Raw genomic sequence first — 18,564 nt, 5'->3', positions numbered from 1 at the left:
CTGCAGTCAGTTAAAGGCAAAGTCAAAGTAGCAGTGTGATACATGCGACTGGCAGCCACCAACCGGCTTTCATTTCTCTCTGATAGTTGATGAAGTGCTTGGTTAGCCTATGATTGGTGATTTGGCCTACCACCACCTCATCGGCTGAAAAAATGTGACGGGAAACCTCGCCGGACACTAGTGAGACACTGGGACAAAGAGCACATGCAAACAGTGGCATCCCAATGTAGGTGCGGGGGGTGCGTCCCGCAGAGGGTGACACCGGACCCGCTCCACGAAAAGGTAAGTTGTAAAGCAAGCTGACGATCCCCATAGGATTGATGGGATCTGCGGATTGGGGAGCATAGTGGATCAGACTCCGATCCATTATGCTCCCCAATCCGCAGATCTGAACCATCCTGCGGGGATTGTCGGCATGCAACCTATATGGGGTGCACTGGACCCGCTCCACAAAAAGGTAAGTTGTAAAGAAAGCCAATGATCCCCGCAGGATGGATCGGATCTGCGGATTGAGCATAATGGATCGGAGTCCGATCTATTATGCTCAATCCGCAGATCTGATCCATTCTGCGGGGATCTTTGGAGGGGGTGTCACCAAGTGTTACCGCACCGGGTGACACCAACCCTAGGGAAGCCTCTGCATGCAAGCATCATAGAGATCTGGCAGCACAATGTCTAAATGGTTAACACTTCTGACTGGCAATACTAGAGTTGCTGGTTTGATTCCCAACCACAGCACCACCTGCCTGGAGTTTGCATGTTCTCCCTGTGCCTTTGTTGGTTTCCTCCAGGTACTCTGGTTTCCTCCCACACTCCAAAAGACATGCTGGTAGGTTAATTTCTTGACGTGGTGGAAACCTTTTCTACTACCAAACTACCACCGCTGAGCCATACTACTGCTGATCTAATAATACTGATAATATTCTTTCATCCCCGACTAGGAGGGTTATGGGCTAGTCATTGTCCCTGAATGGCCTGCATCCTCCCTCCAGGTCACAAGGAATTCCTGGGTCACAGGGGAGACGATGGGACTTCCTCTCACTATCTGGGACAGGAGTACGTTTTTCTGTTAAGCGGAAATGTCAAAAGCAGAAATGAGTCCTAATGTTACATAACTCAATTGTGTACTAAATGCAACTTTCTAAAAGGAAAAATTGCACAATGTAACCCCTATACTCCAAACGGCGTGCGAGGATTGTGTAGCTCACAGACCATCCAATCGGATTGGAGCAAACTTTATCCAGTGTGGACTTTGCTATGTACAGCACTGATGGTTTTTTTTAGAAATATAATAAATAGTGAGCAAAACTAGGAGGTTTCAGATAAATGTCTATGTATTAAAACAGCAACTTTCTGTGTATAAGGAGAGCAAAGATCAGACTCCACTCATGTCTGTGTATTAGAAGGAAAGGTCAGTGTATCTTGGTGTTTGTGTATTAGGAGAGGTCGGTGTATCCTGGTGTTTGTGTATTTAGAGAGGTCAGTGTATCCTGATGTCTCTGTATTAGGAGGAGAGGAGATATCAGTGTATGCTGAAATCTGTGTATTAGGGGGAGAGGTCAGTATATCCTAATGTTTGTGTATTAGGAGGAGGGGAGAGGTAACTGTATCATGATGTCTGTGTATTAGGAGGAGGGGAGTGGTCAGTGTATCCTGATGTCTGTGTATTAGGAGGAGGGGAGTGGTCAGTGTATCCTGATGTCTGTGTATTAGGAGGAGGGGAGTGGTCAGTGTATCCTGATGTCTGTGTATTAGGAGGAGGGGAGTGGTCAGTGTATCCTGATGTCTGTGTATTAGGAGGAGGGGAGTGGTCAGTGTATCCTGATGTCTGTGTATTAGGAGGAGGGGAGAGGTCAGTGTATCCTGAAATCTGTGTATTAGGAGGAGGGGAGTGGTCAGTGTATCCTGATGTCTGTGTATTAGGAGGAGGGGAGAGGTCAGTGTATCCTGATGTCTGTGTATTAGGAGGAGGGGAGAGGTCAGTGTATCCTGATGTCTGTGTATTAGGAGTAGAGGAGATATCAGTGTATGCTGTCTTTGTATTAGGAGGAGGTGAGTGGTCAGTGTATCCTGATGTCTGTGTATTAGGAGGAGGGGAGTGGTCAGTGTATCCTGATGTCTGTGTATTAGGAGGAGGGGAGTGGTCAGTGTATCCTGATGTCTGTGTATTAGGTGGAGGGGAGTGGTCAGTGTATCCTGATGTCTGTGTATTAGGTGGAGGGGAGTGGTCAGTGTATCCTGATGTCTGTGTATTAGGTGGAGGGGAGTGGTCAGTGTATCCTGATGTCTGTGTATTAGGAGGAGGTGAGTGGTCAGTGTATCCTGATGTCTGTGTATTAGGAGGAGAGGGGCAGTCAGTGTATTCTGATGTCTGTGTATTAGGAGGAGGGGAGTGGTCAGTGTATCCTGATGTCTGTGTATTAGGAGGAGAGGGGCAGTCAGTGTATTCTGATGTCTGTGTATTAGGAGGAGGGGAGTGGTCAGTGTATCCTAATGTCTGTGTATTAGGAGGAGAGGGGCAGTCAGTGTATTCTGATGTCTGTGTATTAGGAGGAGGGGAGTGGTCAGTGTATCCTAATGTCTGTGTATTGGGAGGAGAGGGGCAGTCAGTGTATTCTGATGTCTGTGTATTAGGAGGAGGGGAGAGGTCAGTGTATCCTAATGTCTGTGTATTGGGAGGAGAGGGGCAGTCAGTGTATTCTGATGTCTGTGTATTAGGAGGAGGGGAGAGGTCAGTGTATGCTGATGTCTCAGTATTAGGAGAGGCCAGTATGCCCTGCTGTCTGTACGTTAGGAGAGGCAAGGTCAGTGTACCCTGATATCTGTGTATTAGAGCCCTTTCACACTGGCGATATCGGATAGTGTGATCTGATGTCTGTGTATTAGATTTGATTCATCATAGTGATCTGACATCTGTGTATTAGGATGACAACATTGTATGCTTGTTAATGAAGTATAACATTTTCCTTTTCTAAATCCTCCCATTTGTAACCATTTGTTTTATCTCCCCAACAGCCTGAGTCCGATTCTGCCCGAATCTGGCATCGTCGCTGACATTGACGTTGAGACGGCCCTAGAGCCCAGCAAGGAGCAGTTCTACCAGTTAAAGAGCCAGCCAATCCCTGCCAGGTGAGATAATTGGGGCTTTGTTGGATCCTGACACATGGGACACCCACGCAGGAGGAATACGCAGTGTGGACACAAATGTTGGAGACAGGCAGAGATACAGGGACAGTCAACAGGAAGAGCTGATAAACTTCAGATGAACAGAACAAAAAACTGCAATGCTGACAATTCCTGACATGTCGAGATAACAGGGCCACATACTCAGCAATTCAGAAAACAGAATTTCCTAAATCAGGCATCCAATTCTGCCTGTACAGATACTTTTTCTTTATTAGGAAGCAGTGATGTATTTCCAATGAGTGAACATTTTTAGTTATCTTAGATGTTTACTTGTTTGCTGCTCCATATTTCAATGAAGATTCTTCATATTTAGATTTGTAGGTGCTCCATCGTGTATGTCAGACAAGACAGTTAGCTGAGATAAAAACATTTGAAAGAAAAGCCACAAAAAAGATGTTATTGTGTTTAATGGATCATTACAGTTCTCACTTTATCCCCGGATTTGAATAGTGGTAAGAGGAACACTTCTGTAAATGTAGCTGCCCTCCATTGTATATAACTAAAATCTATACATTCATTTTAGGCAGCATTTATCTAATCTTATATTGTTATAAAAAGATAAAGTCCTTGTATATGTAATGTTTTCAGATATTTTTTGTTGTTGGCTGTTGTCCAAGAGGTTAGATCAGGACGAAATTAATAGTGCGATCCATGGCGGTTCTTTGTCTGCTGTGCACATGTGGAATCAATGCTCAGCTCAGATATTCAGGGGGAGGAAATCACTGTGAACTGCAATGCATGATGGGCAAAAGCAGGCCAAAGAAAACATTTACAGTACAATAATGCACCTTTTACTGTATGATGTCATATCACTTTTCTAAAATAACCGTATAGTGTCCAGCATGGTTCTCATCATCCTACAACATACAGACGGATCCAGGAGCACCTCCCTCTGGTTTTGGCTGGTGCTGCAAGTTTTTCTCTATTTGTGATGACAGGTTTCACTTTAAATGTTTGTGACTGTGGAAACCCATGAGCTGCCATTTCTGATCTTTGTCTGAAAAATCCTAGCAGCTTGCTTTTACCACTCCCACCTGTCTGTATGAATAAGTCCTTTCAGTAAATAACATCCTGACGTGGCACAAAATGCAACGACTGTATAATTTCCCACAAAATTTGCACCTGTTATCATTAGAAAGCAATCTTTGAATTCCAGTCCAGTGCTGATGAGGATAATGTCACTAGTCTTCTGCTGCAGCAAGAGGAAGCATTGTCTCCTCTCCCCAGTCATCAAACTGTACGCTGTAACCGCAAGTCACAAGATAAGCTGCAGCAGCAGGGGCTGATCTGTGCAGGCTTTTATGAACATAGCCAAATACTAAACAGGCACCAAAATTCACAGAACTGTATCAGCTGTGAGCCAGCATGGCAGTTCAATGAAGAAACGCTGATTCTGCAAAAGTTTGTGCTGACTCTCTGGTAGAAAAGCAGAAGGCATGAAGGCATTGCCAAGGGGAGTACTTTGATCCCTGTGAGAGGTAATACACATTTGGAAGTGTTATGCCTACCCATTAGTTAGCATGCATGCACATAACATAAAAATATGGGTCCTTTTATACCCTTGCGGAAATACAGGCTAAGTTCTCTCTGCCAAGGTCAATGCACTTCTATTATATACAACTAAAACATGCAGTGGTGTTACCTACTTGAGTCATATCTTTAATGATGGATCCCTTTATACCTTTGCGGTATTACAAGGTAGGTTCTCTCTGCCAAGAGCAATACCCTTCTATTATATACAAATAAAATGTGCAGTAACGGCCTAGGGCCCATCAGTGGTGTGGCATCAATCCCCAACTTCAGTGTTTAATATAATGCCTACTACAACCTTCACTAAGGGCTTTATCTCCCGTTGCTATGCCATGTTACAGGAGGAATTTTTAAAGTCATTTCCCTTAACTACGGGAAGGAGATGGGAGGTAGACCGTGGACCTTTTGTGAAAGATCAGTTCGAGGAAGCTCTTCAAGCGGTACCCCAATGCTCCCTTAATGTGGCACAAAGACTTATGCAATTGTATGTACAATTGAGAACTCACTTTACCCCAGCCAAGCTATACAAATCTGGCATCTTGGATACCCCCACTTGCAGTAGGTGTTCTAGGGGCCATGGGGACTTGATCCATTTAATTTGGTGATGTCCCAAATTACACATCTACTGGGTAGGGGTAATAAACTCTCTGAATGCTGTGTTTCAAATTTCTGTCCAACTTGACCCTAAATCATGTCTTTTGGGCATTCTAGATGATTTTCAGTTCCTGTGTCTTACTTGAGAATCGGTGGCTAGAGCCCTTTTTCAAGCCAGGAGAGTTATGCTATGGCATTGGAAGTCTGCTGAGCCCCTTTTCCATAAAGAGTAGGTACAATCTCTCAGGTTGGAGAAATACATGTATCAGCATAGGGGATGCTTGGGTAAATAGGAAAATCTTTGGGGCCCATGGTTGGACATCCCAGGCTTGAGCCAGCTCATCCTGGTTATAGACAGGCTTCTCATTAGTTAAGGTGTGTTCCTTTGGATGTGGACCTTAGATGAGCACTTACCTGCTTGGGTTAGCTGTTATGACTATATTTGTGTTGTATGTCCATTGTTTCATTGCAAAATGTATGCCTGATTGAGATGTGTAGTACAAACTTAACATTGTACATGTATCAGATAGTATCTATTATGATTGAGAGGATATCCTGGAATTGCTGTACCAACACTTTTCTGTTCTTTCTAATAAAACATTGCTTGATTTATAAAAATATCCTATGCTAGGTTAACTTTGCAAAATTAGTTTTTTTCAATGGTCTTTATATTTTCCATGCAGTCAGACACCGTTACCCTCCCCTCAGACTCCCCTACAGACCTCCAGTGCCATGTCTTCGCGGGTTCTCCTCCGGCAGCAGCTGATGCGCGCACAGGCCCAGGAGCAAGAACGGAGGGAACAGGAACAGAAGGCCACACAGCTCTTAGCAGAGCGTGGCAATGTCCCACCAGCTACGCCAGCCATCAGTGTGACTCAGCCAACTCGGCCAACTCCAGCGCAGGTGCCGCTGGAGGTACTGAAGGTATAACCTGGTAATAGGCAATTTATGTTGTGTAAAAGATTCTGTGGCCTCCCTTCATGCTTGCTGTCTTCACACAGGTACAGACTCACCTGGAGAACCCAACAAAGTACCATATCCAGGAGTCACAGAGGCAGCAGGTCAAGCAATACCTCTCCACTACCCTCGGAACCAAAATGCCCATACATGCTTCTGCTCCAAGCACCACCACTCCAGCCCCTGCCGTGTCTGGGGCCTCTCCTCAGACAGAACAGACCCTCCTTCCAACAGCCAGCAGCGCTCCCAACAGCCCCCTGGCCCAGCTCAAAATTGGCTCCAATTCAGAGAAGGAGGTATGTACTAAGAATAGTGCAGGGGCTGTGATGTTTTTGTCTTTCTGGGACACTACTGCAAAGATATTCAACAATGATTGGTTTTAGTTAACCACATTTTCTGTGAAGTCTGCAGAAAACTTTGTCAAAAGATATTAAAGCCTGTCTCTGGGGAATGGAAAAATGCTCCTTTGCAATAGAAAGTCCACCACACTGCAAGAGTTAAATGCTTCTTTAGGTCTAGGGTGTCAGAGAAAGCACCTTTACTTTCTTGATTCCTGCTCCCCTGGCAGCTGTTGCTCTCCTTTTCTCCACTACGCTCTCGCGGGGGACTGTCTTTTGAGGTCCTCATGTCCAATGCAGGGCTATGGTCTGTTCATTGTACTTGATGAAGTTAGAGGGCATGGGACTGTTCAAGCATAAGGAGCAGGGGGTGATGGGTGGCAGTTGCCGCCTGGGCCAGTCTGATGCCACTGTGGGGGGGCCCCAAGAGGCTGCATCTCTCTCACAGCCCAGAGCCAGCACTAACAGCCCCCCTCTCGCAGAATGGTGAGGAGAGAGAGAGCTGGTTCTACTTCTCCTCCTGCCCAGGAGCAAGAAGAGGAAAGGAGCAGTCTGGTGTTCCATCCATCCACTGCTAGTCAAGTCTCCCCCCTCCCTTCTCTCCTGCCTCCCAGTGAGTACTCTAAAGGAAAAGGGACACTGAAAAAAGGGTGGCTCTACAGAATTTCTTTCTTTCTTTCTTTCTTTCTTTCTTTCTTTCTTTCTTTCTTTCTTTCTTTCTTTTCCTTTCTTTCTTTCTTTCTTTCTTTCTTTTCCTTTCTTTTCCTTCCTCTCTCTCTCTCTCTCTCTCTTCCTCTCTCTCTCTTCCTCTCTCTTTCTTTTTTTCTCTCCTTTTCCTTTCCTTTCCTTTTCTTTTTTTCACTCTCTTCTAAATATGTTTGTGTTCATTTATTCATAAGGCCGGCCAAAGATGGATTGAAATTTGGTGGTTCAGCAGGAACTGTCTGTGGAAAGGCTGGTTGTACTGAATTCGATCAACGGATCGACTTTCGTACAACCAACCTGTCAGTTTTTTTTCGGTGAGATCGCTGTCAGTGGGGAAACCTCTCACTGTCAGAATATAATAGCACAGCAGGAGGAATTCCCCCATCAAAACTACTTGTGTTGATTATGGAATCAAGTGATTTTCTTTCCTTCTACCTGTGGTGGAAGAAAAGGAAGTTGTATAATTTATGGGCTGCTCAAGTGTGTATGTATGTACTGTATGTATAAGTACACACGCGCACACACATGTGTGTGTTTGAGCTTCGGGGTACAGAATCTAATACAGTAGGCTGTGCACACCAATGCCTAAAGGTTTCCTTGTGAAGAGGAGTAAAAAGTCCATGCTGCAGCCCCCAGCCTCCCCTTGCCGGCCAGTTCGGGAACCCGGAGTCAGTGCAGCAGGAGAACTCCAGCCCGACCTGCTCGCTGCACACTCTGAACTACTCACAGTGTGCATTAGAAACTGAAGCAGTTCATATAGAGCTCACCTCATTTCCTGGCAGGAAGGCATCCTGCATCATCTAGTGCTTTCCTTCTCAGCCTTACTGTCTCTTGCCTGCACCTTTTATTCATTGGGTTTCAGTTCTTTCAGTCATTGAGGCTCAGCGGGTGTTACCTATGACAGTCTGCAAGCAAATGCACCTGCCTATAAACTCCCCCTTCCAGAATGACATCCACTCAAGTAGGACATTTGATATTTTTCATAACTCTTCCCAAGTGCGAGCCTACTGCTTTAATCAATGCTTGAGTTAAGCCCCGTGGTATGCTGCAACACTTTTCGCCTTTTCCTCCCACCAGCCATGACCTGCCTGCATTGCACAGAGAAGCATAGAAACCTAGTGTTGATGACATTGGGTAGAAAATAATTTACTTTATAAAAACAGTAAAGTTTTGTTTAGAATTTCACTTGCATGTTGATGAAGGGCGAAGATAGGAACCAGGAAAGGAAAAATATAGGAAGATTAAACTTCATCTTTGAGATTTTATTGCTGTCTGTGTCCTTACTGGGGAGATATTTCCTCCTTTCCTATTTTTGTAAAACAAGGGAAAAAAATGTGGGTGTTACTGGGATCAGAAGACACAGGGAGCGATAAAAAATATACAAATGTTCTAATCCTTGCCCACTTTCCCCAAAACTTCAATAAAAGTTTTGGCTGGAGCCGAGAGTTAAAAGAATGACATGGGAGGGTCCGTGAATCATACCTTTCCATTCATGTAGTCTGTTGCATAACATTTGCAAGTGTGTAAAAGTTGAAATACCCAGAATATCAGAGATGATTCTCAGGGCATAGTCAACATATTGTATCTTCCCAGAATACTTTCTGAAAATATGCTGCAGTTTCCCCGTGAGGCTGTTTTGTTTTTAGAGTTTCCTCGTTCCTGTGCTTGTATCCTGAGGAATGTACACAGTACGGGTTCAATGTATTTCATGTTAAGTCTCTATCGTTTTAAGAGAGTTTTTCTTTTAAAGAGCTACTAGACATAAAGTACAGGTTTTGCAAAGTGTATTGTCAAGTCCAAAAATGTTTTACATTTGGGATTAAGTGGAGAAGGAGAACCCATGTCTGATTTTTACTGATATCTAAAACTCTGTTAGAGAAATTTTCTCAGTGACCAGTGACAACAGTTTTACCTGATTAGAAATGAGGTAAAATCTGCAAAAGGAACACAGAAAGCAATAAAAATCAGCCAGCCTCTACCAACTCTAGGAAGTGTTTTTATATCTGTCTGTGTTGTAGTTGGAGAGTTCCCCTCACTACAGTGCAATCAGGACATCCACCTAACCAAAAGCAGAAAAAAGGTGACGGAGGTTTTAACCCTTCTCCATTCTTTCCCAAAACTAAGAGAAAAAATTGTGGCTGTGTATGCACTATATGTGTGTTAGAATGGGCACAAATGGCACCAGAAACCCTCCTCCACGGGCACTTTGGGAGTAGTAAACCTAATTCATTTCACATTCGATAGGTAATTCTGGTGACTTTAGACTTTCTGGCCAGATGCCCCCAGTACACTTACAGCATCACACCCTTGCAAAAGGACCATATCTTCTCTTCCTTCCTTCCTTCCTTCCTTTAGCCGCTGACCTAGTCTGTTCCTACCTGTCCCAGCACATGACTCCATAGCATTTTGGGAAAGTAATATTAATCAAGTACTTAAAGCGATAATAAACCGCCAAAAAAAAAAATCTAAAAAATCTTCTCCCTGCAAGTTAGGAGCATAATGTGCTAGTATATATTGCATACTAGCACATTATGAAAGATTTACCTGAAAAGGAAGCCCTTCAGTGAAGTGCTGTCACAGCTCCCCGAGGATTCCATCTTCACCCGGTCTTCGTTCCAGGTTCACAAGCTGCAGCCATCTGATTGGCCGAGCCGCGAGGAGTTTTGGCCGTGGCATGGCTCTCTCACTGGACAACACTCCGTCCATTGAGGGCACAGTGCACATTCGCCAGTGTTATCACCGGTTCTTCTACAGTAACTATCTCCTAAATGGTGCACGTTTAGGAGATATTTACAGTACCTACAGGTAAGCTTTATTAAAGGCTTACCTGTAGGTAAAAGATACAAAATTGGATTTTACTTGCACTTTAATTCCACCAGCTTGTCTCACATATTCACTCTGCATCTTTTTAATATGTTTCACCCTTAGGCACACAGGAAAACCAACATACTTCACTCATCAAGGTCTTGCATACTATGACCCCAGGCTTGGTACCTAGGCACGCCCTGTACCACAGCAAGCACCAATATGGAGACCCTGCCGCTAACTGGAGAACATCAAGTACAAAGTACCCCATTGACAGGGCCCACGCTACCTGCCACCTCTTCCACTGCTATTCCTTCTGATTCTCATTACACTCACAGTTGCGCATGATCTCAAGGGTTAGCCAGGTTAAACTTGTTACTGTACATTTCAGGCTCTATAATTCAGAAGGTTAAATGCGGGCTCACTCCAAGTTCCTGATTTTTGTGATACACCATGACTACACATTACTATAATTCATTGATTTCCTCATCCCAGTAAATGACACGGACAACCTCTGCTTAAAGAGTATGTAAACCCAACATTTCATATCCCTGGTATGAGCCTTCTGTACCATGTACAGAAAAAGTATCTTGTTCTCTTTGTATTTCTTTTGTGTGAAATTCCTGGTATTCCTGCCAGTCTTTCTGCTTTCCTATTAAACACTGACTACACTAAGCATGAGAGCACAGTGTAGTCTGTTCTCTAGCTGTGCTGGGAACTCATTGTCCGCTGCTCCGATGATCAGACTTCTGCTGACAGCCCCCCTGCACAGCCATTCTATTTATCCTCCCTCACCTTTGTACAGCTGAGAACAGAGGGTGATGGGAGGGGATGTGATCACTAATAAAACAGGGAACAAAAGGTATTTATAATGTTTTTTACTTATAAACAAACAAACAAACATTTTGCCTTTCATTTCTATTTTAAACTGAATGGGTTCTTTATAAGGTGATGGTTTATATATACTTTAAATGGAACTCAATTACCTGAAAAAGCATTTTTGTTACATTTGAGGTAGTACATCACAATGCGGAACATACCCTGTGTATATATACCGTATCAATGGAAAATGACACATATGCAGCAGAAACCATGTCATAAATTACCTTAACACCTACATGCACCAGTCAAATATTAAAGGTGCACATACAGTAAAATGTTTAACAGCCTTAACCCTCGGTTCACATCTTTGTGAGTGGTGCCGCTGCAGGACCCACACAAATGCCTGCAGCCGCACTACCCACACAGAGGAATGCGGGACCCGCAGGCGGGTGCCATTAATTCCAATGGCACACCACCCGCACTGGAAATCATAACCGTACAGGGAACCTCGGTTCCCATGTGGGCTGCGATTTCCAAAGTAGTGCAGAGACTTCTTCCCTGCATGTACCGGGGCAGGTGAGTCCATTCAAATGAATGGGCTCTCGTGTCCGGGCAAATTGCGGCCCGCACGACCGCACAGATGTGAACTAGGGCTTACACATAATAAAGCAGGCACCTGTCTATAGGTGTAAATAAAATATGTTTAAATCATCTTTCATAAAATGCTTGCATAAATATGTCAGTATGTAAGAAGGTTATCAGTATGCAATCTATTTAACATAAATGTTAGAAATCTATACTGAGCAAAATCCAAAAAACTTAATTGAAAAACACAAAAAATAAAGCTTGGATCGGCCCCCTACGGCATCCTGAGTCCCACCCATCACAAGAAGATATAGATAAAAAGGATTTAGGAGGCAGGATGGGGTGTTACCATAATGAAACTTTACAGGAAAAGTCAGGTTGTTCACATAACTTCAGCTACCTATTTTTTTTTAAATCTACCCATTGATGGTTTTAGTGGGAGGAGTAATGTCCCATTGTTGGTGTCAGCAACAGGAATTATGCCCCATTGTTTGTGTCAGTGGATGGAACAGTACCTCAAGGGCTAGATAAAGGCAACCAAAGGGCCGCACCTGACCCCCGGGCCGCAGTTTGTAGACCCCTGATATAAAGTATCTCCATACAAAATGCTAACAATTATTACCTGTACAATTCCTTAAGCCTAAAATGGCAGCTCTCATAAAATACCTGCTAACAAATATTTGTATTATTAATTTCCAATGCAAGTGTGGAGCGGTTTGCACTTATTTTTGAATGCGATTTGTAGCTTTTTCACATATGGTAACTTTTGTGTAAATTTACTGGTCCTTAAAGTGAACCTATATTTTTCTCCTTAGACGGTTTTTATTCATCCTTTCAGATTAGTGATGTCATCGATGAGATCATAAGTTTGGAATCCAGCTACAATGATGAAATGATGGGATTTGTGGACAGAGGGAACCTACCTAGCACAGTAAGTGTCTCTTTTACACCTTAACACATGCTTGAAGGAATTCTTCATCTTCATAACTTTATAATCTGCTGAAATTTACAATGGTCCTACAATTTTTTCTTAATTACACTGCGTTCTCTTCTAGCTGTCTTCTGTGCTTTTCAGACATGTCCTGCTGTTCCCCAGATATGTTTGGTTGCTCTCCTGGTGTCACAAAGTGGTCTTGTGACACCTAGACTGCTTCTTCTCACCAATGGTGGGAATGGTTATGCTGTGGCACAGCAAATAAGTAGTAGCTAGTCTTCACTGGGCGGCCTTTACATGCACTTAAATAGTGCTGCGTGACACTCTACCTTAGGGCTCATATGTAGTGACTGTGCTGACTGATGTTTTTCTGTACTAGATAAATGCCAGTCACTGCAAGGGCACATATACAGTTGTGTTCAAAATAATAGCAGTGTGTTGAAAAAAGTGAATAAAGCTCAAAATCCTTCTAATAGCTTTTATTTCCATACACACAAATGCATTGGGAACACTACACCTTCTATTCCAAATCAAAACATGAAGAAAAATATATCAAATTTGTGTTGTTCCTCTAAAAAAATTGAAGAAAAGTGAATATTAGACTGTTCAAAAAAATAGCAGTGTTTGTATTCTTCTTTACAAACTCAAACATTCACTATATAAACTGAAAAATGTTTGAAGATTTTGCTTTCCTTTGAATCACTTAATGAATATTTAGTTGTATAAGCACTGTTTCTGAGAACTGCTGTACATCTGTGTTGCATGGAGTCAACCAACTTCTGGCACCTGTGAACAGGTATTCCAGCCCAGGATGATTGGACTACATTCCACAGTTCTTCTCTATTTCTTGGTTTTGCCTCAGAAACTGCATTTTTGATGTCACCCCACAAGTTTTCTATTGGATTAAGATCCGGGGATTGGGCTGGCCACTCCATAACGTCAATCTTGTTGGTCTGGAACCAAGATGTTGCAAGTTTACTGGTGTTTGGGGTCGTTGTCTTGTTGGAACACCCATTTCAAGGGCATTTCCTCTTCAGCATAAGACAGCATGACCTCTTCAAGTATTCTGATGTATTCAAACTGATCCATGATCCCTGGTATGCAATAAATAGGCCCAACACCGTAGTATGAGAAACATCACCATATCATGATGCTTGCGCAACCATGCTTCACTGTCTTCACAGTGTACTGTGGCTTGAATTCAGTGTTTGGGGGTCGTCTGACAAACTGTCTCCAGCCACTAGGCCCAAAAAGAACAATCTTACTTTCATCAGTCCACAAAATGTTGCGCCATTTCTCTTTAGGCCAGTCAATGTGCTCTTTGGCAAATTTAACCTCTTCAGCATGTCTTTTTTTCAACAGTGGGACTTTGCAGGGGCTTCTTGCAGATAGCTTGGCTTCACATAGGCGTCTTTTAATTGTAACAGTACTCACAGGTAACTTTAGACCTTCTTTGATCTTCCTGGAGCTGATTGTTGGCTGAGTCCTTGCCATTTTGGCTATTCTTCTATCCATTCGAATGGTAGTTTTTTCTTTCTTCCATGTATTTCAGGCTTTGGTTGCCATTTTAAAGCATTTAGCTGAGCAGCCTATCATTTTCTGCACTTCTTTATATGTTTTCCCCTCTCCAATCAACTTTTTAATCAAGGTATGCTGTTCTTCTGAACAATGTCTGGAACGACCCATTTTCCTCAGAATTTCAGAGAGAAATGCACTGTAACCAGCATGTACAACATTTGCTGCCTTCCTTCCTTAAATAAGGGCAATAATTGCCACCTGTTTTTCAAAGAATGAATGACCTCACTAATAGAACTCCACACTGCTATTATTTTGAACATGCCCCTTTCAATCAATGATTCAATTACACAGAATCAGCAGCATGCATGTCATGACTGTTGGGTCTGTTGGGTTTCTATTACTCTACTACACCTGCTAGTAAATTATTTGCCATGTAGAAATATCACTTCTACCAAAAACAGTGATTGATCAGGTTAGTGATATCTGACTGCTATTATTTTGAACGCAACTGTAAAACAATTATGCTCCATTACCCCACAACACTGGTGTGATGCAGACATGCATTTTTCTGCAGCGTCAGAGCAAGAGTTATGAAAAGGAAAGCATACCCCAGATGTCAACAAAATAGGTACACTTTATTGAATACAAATATGCATTACGTACATCGCAATTTATAGAAGCCAGTACCTCTCCAGATGTAACACATCAACAGATGGAATGAGAAAAGATACAAGATCCAAGTCAATATGTCAGTGCAGCCTCAGGTCTGAGAACCAGTATTGGTGTGAACAGCCGGCAAAAACTGGCAATAGCAGCACATTCAAGATTTCAGGGAGCACACAGCTGCACAGGCAAAGAGGGAAGCTACGGGTGAGAGGTAGAGCTCGGCTAACAAATATAAACAAGAGTAGGCAAGTGGAGAAATCAGGTGACTTGAGAAAGGGGCTTGATGCCCAGAAGCGCATTGTCTTTTACCCCCTTTTCCCACTATTGTTTACATTTGTTAGTTGAGCTGTACCTAGGCTTCCATAGGCTTTGTTCAAAGGCACACCAGGGAACAGGAAAGTTATGTCAAACACACACAGATTTAAAATTGCAGATCTGGGTACACAGGACAGGAAAAATGATAAAGTTCCAAAGACAGGAATCATAGTTACTGGAACACACACGGGCTAGTACATAGACTATGCACAATCAGGTCACACAATGCACCAGCAGCTAAAGAGGAATCCTTCATTAACTTCTGACTGCTAAGTCAAGGCACAGGAAAGGATAGGATGAAGACTAATGTACCCTGTGAGGACAGTCACAGATATAGACTGACTGAGTACAAAAAGCAGAACTGGAAGAGAACATCACAGAGATCACAAGTTATATCTAGCTCAATGGGTGACTGCTGATATGGGCGGTATGCTGTCCTAATCAGTTGTGTGCAGGAGCCTAAAAACTAACTGAAACCTGACTTTAGAGTAAAACCAGCCATGGATGGCTGGTTTTAAAGCTGTGTTATGGCTTAAGAATATGTGAATAAATTATTGTCCATAGTCTGGGCACAGGTGCACTTTAAACTTTTACATTACTAAACAAGGAAATCTTCTTTGAATGAATTAGATTTTTTATAGGGTGTTACACTAATGAACTTCATGTCTTCCCAGCTTCCAGGATCAGGAAACCTCCTTGATATGTTCTGTGCTGCAGGAATGTCTGCTCCCAGCATCACTGTTAGCAACTCCTGTCCAGCCGACCTACCAAACATTAAGAAAGAATATTTAGGTAGGTTTCTATAGAAGACATTTTACCCCATTTATTGAACTAGAAAGCATAAATAAATGGGTCTTCTGATTACATATTGAATTATTATCCAATGCGCTGGTTCTCTTGCTATAATGGAAAGAAACGTCCGACCTTTGTTTCCATTTTCCCTACATAGTATTGGGCTTGTAGCACAAGTAATTAGATATTTATTGCTTTTTCTAATCATAGGTCTGTGATGTGTCACAGACTTGTAATAAATCACCAACAAAAATACATTTATGAGTTTAGAATATCTACTGCAGTTGTGAGCGAGCAGAATGGATGAAACATGGTAGGTTAGGGTCCAAGGCTGTAGATAACAATGCAAATGTTTCCCTGTTGTACAATTCATATTATATCTTGTTAAGCTGTAGCATTTAGTTATTTTCTAAAATACACTGCTCAAAAAAAGTAAAGGAACACTTTTTAATCAGAGTATAGCATCAAGTCAATTAAACTCCTGGGATATTGATCTGGTCAGTTAAGTAGCAGAGGGAGTTGTTAATCAGTTCCAGCTGCTTTGGTGTTAATTAAATTAACAACAGGTGCACTAGATGGGCAACAATGGGCAACCCCCAAAACAGGAATGGTTTTACAGGTGGAGGCCACTGACATTTTTTTCCCTACTTATCTTTTCTGACTGTTTTTCACTAGTTTTACATTTGGCTAGGGTCAGTGTCACTACTGGTAGCATGAGGCGATACCTGGACCCTACAGAGGTTGCACAGGCAGTCCATCTCCTTCAGGATGGCACATCAATATGTACCAATGCAAGAAGGTTTGCTGTGTCTCCCAGCACAGTCTCAAGAGCATGGAGGAGATTCCAAGAGACAGGCAGTTCTAAGAGATCTGGATTGGGCCGTAGAAGGTCCTTAACCTATCAGCAGGACTGGAATCTGCTCCTTTGTGCAAGGAGGAACTGGGTGAGCACTGCCAGAGCCCTACAAAATGACCTCCAGCAAACCACTGATGTGAATGTCTGACCAAACAATCAGAAACAAACTTCATGAGGGTGGCCTGAGGGTCCTCTAGTGGGCCCTGTGCTCACTTCCTGGCACCATAGAGCTCGATTGGCATTTGCCATTGAACACCAGAATTGGCAGGTCTGCCACTGGTGCCCTGTGCTTTTCACAGATGAAAGCAGATTCACCCTGAGCACATGTGACAGACGTGAAAGGGTCTGGAGAAGCCGTGGAGAATGTTATACTGCCTGTAACATCATTCAGCATGACCGTTTTGGTGGTGGGTCAATGATGGTCTGGGGAGGCATATCCATGGAGGGACGCACAGAGCTCTACAGGCTAGACAATGGCACCCTGACTGCCATTAGGTATTGGGATGAAATCCTTGGACCCATTGTCAGACCCTATGCTGTTGCACTGGGTCCTGGGTTCCTCCTGGTGCACAAAAATGCCCGGCCTCGTGTGGCAAGAGTATGCAGGCAGTTCCTAAAGGATGAAGGAATTGATACCATTGAATGGCCTCCACGCTCGCCTGACCTAAAATCCAATAGAACACCTCTGGGATATCATCTTTATGTCCATCCGATGCCGCCAGGTTGCACCTCAGACTGTCCAGGAGCTCAGTGATGCACTGGTCCAGATCTGGGAGGAAATACCCCAGAACACCAACTGTCTTCTCATTAGGAGCATTCCCCGACATTGTCATGCATACAAGCACGTGGGGGCCATACAACTACTGAGTACCATTTTGAGTTTCTGCAATGAAATTTCAGCAAAATGGATTAGCCTGCTGCGTCATTTTTTCATTTTGATTTTTGGGGTGTTTTTGAATTCAGTCCTCTGTAGGTTGATAAATTTCATTTCCATCAAATGATGGGGCATCCTTACGTTAACACATTACCCAGTCCATATCAGTATAGATGTCCAGCATGATATTTTTCCCCATTGAGATCTGATGTGTTTTCAAAGTGTTCCTTTAATTTTTTTTGCGCAGTGTAGTCATTCTGACACTTTTGCAATTTTTGAATCAAGATAACATAATATGCATCTTTCAGTACTTGTTCTCATGCTGGCTGACAGTATAGGTTAGGTAGAAACATGGCAGGAGAAGCTTCCACTGCAATGTGAATACTGGGTTTATTTCCTTGTTTAATGTCCGCAATAACACGTTGAAGAGGAGTGACTCAGTTCTGGAGTTAATACCTAAAATTTGTGCGCAAATACGTATCAGAGACATAGGCACTCTTTATATAATTTCTCAAGTGAAATGGTTGTAGATTTCTAAAATTTAAATGCATTTGCAGCATGGGGCTTTATAAGATGGCAATAATTCATTTAGACTTCCAGATTTTCATATTTCCATTTTCTAATTTCCATCACACAGAACACGATGCGAAAGCAATGATTAAAGAGCGTCAGAAGAAGGACAATCATAACTTAAGTAAGTGATATCAGATTTAAAGCAAACTGGCCTTCACAAAGTGTCCACCAAAAAAGTTCTTACCACTAGCCTGTGGCAGCCCTACTTAGGCACTCTGGCTTCTGGATGTAGAGTATAGACATCTCCCCCCCGAGCTCCCATAATGCAGCTCTTATTCATTGAGTAGCAGTTGTGAGAGCTTAGCTTGTCATATTTGCATGTTATTGTGGTTGCAGAGCTGCTGGGGTGGACTGGTGGCGTACAGAGGCGCTAACAATAAATTGCGATGCAGAAAGTTACCTCATATGCAGTGGGGGAGGAAAATGTCAACACATTTTGGGCCTTAGGTAGCTTTTTGCTATAATGTACAAGTATGCAGAGCATATTTGCACACTATGGCAGACTTACCAAGAA

The 18,564-nt window shown here is 43.0% G+C and overlaps 1 protein-coding gene across 2 annotated transcripts in view; it reads left to right on the top strand.

Moving 5' to 3' along the window:
* The window catches only part of TFE3 (transcription factor binding to IGHM enhancer 3), a 53,389-nt gene that overhangs the window by 15,008 nt on the left and 19,817 nt on the right, over positions 1–18,564 (top strand). Inside the window, exons 2-7 of one of the 2 annotated variants that reach the window (XM_089675244.1) lie at positions 3,016–3,129; positions 5,994–6,234; positions 6,312–6,563; positions 12,361–12,453; positions 15,630–15,747; positions 18,115–18,171. In XM_089675244.1, coding sequence (XP_089531370.1) covers positions 3,016–3,129; positions 5,994–6,234; positions 6,312–6,563; positions 12,361–12,453; positions 15,630–15,747; positions 18,115–18,171 — 875 coding nt within the window. Of the gene's footprint in view, positions 1–3,015; positions 3,130–5,425; positions 5,540–5,993; positions 6,235–6,311; positions 6,564–12,360; positions 12,454–15,629; positions 15,748–18,114; positions 18,172–18,564 lie in introns of those variants that run through there. The other variant, XM_089675245.1, reaches the window with a different exon arrangement.

The sequence above is a fragment of the Staurois parvus genome, unplaced genomic scaffold (assembly GCF_062004578.1).
Source record: "Staurois parvus isolate SC_StPar_1 unplaced genomic scaffold, SC_StPar_1.0 ptg000154l, whole genome shotgun sequence".
NCBI lineage: Eukaryota > Metazoa > Chordata > Amphibia > Anura > Ranidae > Staurois > Staurois parvus.
This window is presented reverse-complemented; position numbering and strand designations above follow the sequence as displayed.